The 5,000-nt window shown below is 40.4% G+C and overlaps 1 protein-coding gene and 1 long non-coding RNA gene across 2 annotated transcripts in view; one reads left to right on the top strand and one right to left on the bottom strand.

Moving 5' to 3' along the window:
* Positions 1-3,502, top strand: part of LOC136827055 (alkaline phosphatase-like) — a 19,858-nt gene extending 16,356 nt beyond the window's left edge. Inside the window, exons 11-12 of the mRNA XM_067084806.1 lie at positions 272-671; positions 3,214-3,502. Coding sequence (XP_066940907.1) covers positions 272-671; positions 3,214-3,351 — 538 coding nt within the window. The 3' untranslated portion in view covers positions 3,352-3,502. The remainder of the gene's footprint in view (positions 1-271; positions 672-3,213) is intronic.
* A 1,191-nt stretch (positions 3,503-4,693) lies between these two features.
* The window catches only part of LOC136826739 (uncharacterized), a 3,342-nt gene continuing 3,035 nt past the window's right edge, over positions 4,694-5,000 (bottom strand). Inside the window, exon 2 of the long non-coding RNA XR_010849698.1 lies at positions 4,694-5,000. This exon is cut by the window's right edge and continues 1,933 nt beyond it. This is a non-coding gene — a long non-coding RNA (uncharacterized lncRNA).

Below are 5,000 nucleotides of genomic sequence, written 5' to 3'. Positions count from 1 at the left end.
TTGCGAAAGAGTTTCTCAGTCTTAGACTCGATTTTCTTCCCGCATCTTATGATGTTCTAAAAACGTTTCAGGAATTCTGGTTTCTCTAAATTCAGATACAACATAAGTTTGTCAAAATTAACTTTTTAATTTTTTCATTATTTTTATGAGCACCGTAGATGTCTGAATAGTCAAAGATCATGGCTGGTTATTGTTTAATACTTGAAAAGATAATCCCTTCTTATCCTATCAAGAAAGGATATTTTGGGGTAGGATATCTTTCTTAATACTCTATATTAAAACACTGTGTTTTTAGAAAGATATCTAAGAATTTATATTCTCCTCTCCCACTCCTTACCTCCCCCCCACCAACAGGGCCCATGTCCCACCTGTTCCATCGCACTCACGAGCAACACTACGTCGCCCACGTCATGGCTTACGCCGCCTGCGTGGGCCCCAGCAGGGGCGCCAGGTGCGAGCGCCCGGCCCACGCTACCATCACCAGGGGCGTCTCCCCGCCTCAGCCTCCGCGAGAAGCCGCAGCAGCTGCGGCAGCTGTGTCCGTCGGACCTGCCATTGCCACAGCGGTGGCCTCCGTCAGTTCCTCGGCCTCGGCGGAAGCGATCGCCGCTCCGAAGTTCCCGACTCTGTCGCCGATTCTTCAGCAGCTCATCGAGACCAATGAGGAGAAGGTAAGGACCTTCGGGCAGCTACGGTAGTAGGTTTGGACTCGACTTTTTTTTCTTTTTTTTTTTATCCGGTTCTTTGATTTAGCTCTATGTACGTCCAAGTTACTCTTTTTTTTTTTTTGACTGGTGTCAGTGTGGGATCAGAAGTTAATGCTTTTATTGTGTAGTCTATCTTCGTCCTTTTGTTGTTATAATTTTTTTTATTTCGTTTTTGTCGCGTTCAGAAATTCATGTCTGCTTCTTTAGGACGTCGGGTTAGACACCGGTAGAAATTCTATGTTGCATAATATCTCAAACGATGATGGTGCATGACTGAGCTAATATTAGTGCTGTGTCATAACAGTGTTTATGTTTTTCTTTTTTATTTTTTTTTTGTTTAGTGTAATCAGTTATTTTGTATACTGTTTCAGTGTCCGGTAGCTTATCATTGTTTTGTCTATTTTTTCGTCACATTGTTTACACAGACACTTGCGATGAAATAAATGGTTCGAAATTCAGGAAGAAAACAGAAATAAAGTAAGTAAATTCACCGACAAACTTCAAAGAACTGAAAAAAAAACGCTAATTTTTTCGATAAGGTTTGACGAAATGTCTCTTTCAGACGTTAACAAATTTCAAAATAATATTTTTAAAAATCATTGCTTTCTTTAGCAAAAAGTAGTATTTTTTTTTTATTCATCTGTGTTCCCTGCGTGAAGTTTGTTGGTGAAGTTTGCTCTCATTTGACTCTTATGATACCTAAACTTCCTTTACCGGAAGTTCTGGTGCGTGCAAATGACAAGTCACCTTTTGTATCTCCTTTTGACTTCACCTTCTGTAACTAAGCAGAAACTCGACCTTCCTTCCAACAACTAATTGTGAAGTGACGTCCATAAGTGTCTGTGTCGTAAAGTAGTGTTTTTGTCACAAGTGACTGTCGTCCTATATTTACTGTTTTTTGTTGCAAACCAATGTACTTGTTGCATCACAGTGTTCATGTCGTAGAAACTGTTTTCTTGTTATGTCTTGTGCCCTTTTCCCGTCCCATAACCTTCCACCACCCAAGCGAAGCGTAAGTCAAGGTCAATGTGTTCTAACCTCTGTCCCGCCCGGTTTCGGACACTGACTCTTTCAGATCGTCGAGTCCCTTGGAGCCGAACGAGTATCGTCCTTCCTCTCCTCGCCAGATGTACGAAAACTTCTCGGGCAAAGTGTACTCGTGCCCCATAGCGCTTAAACAGAAATCAGAAGAGTGCCCGTGTGTCACACACCAAACGTAAGAACCATAGGCATGGAGATGATCGTGAAGAAATCTGGCACTTTAGAATTACTGTAGAATGCTCTGTACCGCTTGTGGCACTTCTTCTTCTAGGTTGTATTTAGTGCAAGTTTTCAGCACCATGTTTCCTCTCTGGGTACCTGGTACCCCTAACCGTGGCCGTCCCACGATTGTGGAAGGTTTACATAAAATAGCACCTCTGGTTCTAGTTAATGCACAACTCCTTCTCATGCATCGAAGTAATGGCTTGATATTTGACACCTGAGGTCAAGATGATGCAGTATTCCTAATTTTGATCGCCCATTGCATGTAGATAATGGTCTAGATAACCCTTTAATACTCCAATTGTACATACTGTATGTTTAACTGCTCAGCCTATGACAACGTTCATGTTTTTAAACTGTATTCCATGGTACCTATAACACCTGCACTATCCTCTTTGAAGGATGAAAACAAATACTCCAGGTTGTACTATACGTTCCCTCCTATGACGCAAATACTTAGAACAAAAGCTAGAGTGCAAACATCCCTTAGTTGGCTTCATATTCCCCATTATTGTCTCTGGAGAGACGTGGCAACTAGCCATTGGGGGGCGTGGCTTGAACACAAACTTAGGGTAAAAACAGTTGAAAAGGTCTTCTTTAAATACATATGTAAATAGAGATGTTTCTGTTGGTTTGAGGCACACCTGGTTAACTGGATTAAAGAATGAGTGTGCAAAGTAATTTTAGCTTCAGCTAAAAGGCTTGAGTTATCTTAATTGATATCTCTGCGATGATAAAAATACCCTTAGTGTCATTTAATTACTTCCTGAAGCTGATGTAGGTGCTGGTCTCTTCTAATCAGTATTGATTTCCTTCCGGGAAAATTGCATGCTTTCCCCCCATAAAACTTTCTGTAAATATTAAAAATCATCTAACTCTGTTTACTATGTCTGCTATCTTCATAAGCACATCTTGTGTATACTTCGGGGCTGTGAAGAAACAGCTGCTGTTGGTGTGGTAAGGAGAGCCTGAATGGAACCTGGGTTGGTGTTGACGAGCTATAAGAAGCATGAGTCTCTAGACGAAAAAAAAATTCTAGTACAAAACAGCAAGCAAGATATAATACATATTCCCTGTGTTTTCATAAACTGTTATTGTTTTATGGCTAGTTTCCTCAGCACTGCATGTCCAGAACATTCCATGCACAAGGTGTTATGTATGAATTATGTATGAACAGCATGCCTGTAGTAGGGTGTGAGGCTATGGCGAACCTTGGCTTAAGAATTCAACTCTTTCCTTGCAGATTTTAGTATCTATTGGCACTGCCCGCACCAAATCCAAGTTCCCAGGAGGGGTAGCTGGAACGGCCACTGTCGTAGGAGGAAGCAACTTGCAAGACCTTCTTGGGAAACACGCAATCGACATCCCTCACAGTCTGTAGTGGGACTTTCAGATCAGGGAAAGGATTTTTTTTTTTTTTTACTTTGAGAGCCTACTGTTCGCTTTGTAGTTTCTCCCTTTTATAACTTACATAGAGCCACGACATCCGTCACTTTTTTAAATTATAAGTTCACTACCACGTCCAAGGGCATTAAGGATCTTTAGCATAGACACCCAAATCCTTCTAGGACTCTATAATACTTTGAATTATGGAAGAATGACCATTTTCTCCACTCAATCCTTGCGTCATTTTATTTATTTCTTCTTTTCGTCCTGTCGAAAATTCCGGTACTTTTTTTTTTTATTTCATGTTTAGTGATTTGATAGTTACCACCCAAATGCAAAGAGAGAATTTTCTCAGGTTCTTATTTTTTTTTCTTATTCATTGTCCAGTATCTGACAATGACTCTAAGTAATCTTAATTTCTTCTCATTCTTACTTGTCTTACAATCCTATTGTTTGTTTGTCATTTGTCCCATTTTTTTTAGATTACTCTTTTTTCTGATTTTCTCCTGTACATAGTTATGTCTTATTTATATGAATATTAGGCTTTTTTTTATCAAGCGTTGAGAAAATTATTTTGTCACATGTTAGTGAGTAATAATAAAGTATACAAAAGATGAACTCGAGTAGTTTTTCTTACTTCCCGAAGTTTTCGATATACTGGAGAACTATTAGCAGTGAAAACACTGATGATTCTTTTTTTCAGTTTTCTGAAAAGAAAACTATTGTGACGGTTTTGTCCGTCCGTCCGCACTTTATTCTGTCCGCACTTTTTTCTGTCCGCCCTCAGATCTTAAAAACTACTGAGGCTAGAGGACTGCAAATTGGTATGTTGATCATCCACCCTCCAGTCATCACATATACCAAATTGCAGCCCTCTAGTCTCAGTAGCTTTTATTTTATTTAAGGTTAAAGGTAGCCATAATCGTGCATCTGGCAACGATATAGGCCAGGCTACCACCGGGCCGTGGTTAAAGTTTCATGGGCCGAGGCTCATACAGCATATTACCGAGACCACAGAAAGATAGATCTATTTTCGGTGGCCTTGATTATACGCTGTACAGAAAACTCGATTGCGCCTAAGAAACTTGCTGTCTATCTGCTGCGCTTTCTCTTCAGGTATGTTTGGAGCTAAATGAATGAAAGGTGAAAGAACAGTCAAATTCCATATGAACCTGGATAATTTTGAAAGATTCTTCGTCGTAATTCTCGCCTCCAAGTGATGATTCAAATTCTAATAATTCAACAAGCAATATCACAAATGTGATTATATATGTCTACCCCAACGCAGAGATGTATCTCTTACCCAAAAATCTTAACCAGGAAGAAAATTCAAAGCAGATTTTTCAACATTTTATGCTGGAAACAAAACCATTATCTAACAATCCGAAGCACACACGCCAAACTTTTTGTATATATATCACTCTTCCCTTTTATGCTTCACCATTGCCGACGGGTGAGCGGAGCGAGAGGCGCCTCCTATTGGTTCAGGTGGCACTTGAAGAAACCAATAGGGAGAGAGACTCTCGACCCGCGCGAGAGTAGCACTAGTAGTACTACCGTAGTAACCCGGATGTGCAGAAGTGGCGTGACGTTCCCCGGGATTTTGTCCCTGACCGGTCGAATGGCAGCATAAACGAGAGTTTC

This window comes from Macrobrachium rosenbergii, chromosome 41, assembly GCF_040412425.1.
Source record: "Macrobrachium rosenbergii isolate ZJJX-2024 chromosome 41, ASM4041242v1, whole genome shotgun sequence".
In the NCBI taxonomy this organism is placed as follows: domain Eukaryota; kingdom Metazoa; phylum Arthropoda; class Malacostraca; order Decapoda; family Palaemonidae; genus Macrobrachium; species Macrobrachium rosenbergii.
This window is presented reverse-complemented; position numbering and strand designations above follow the sequence as displayed.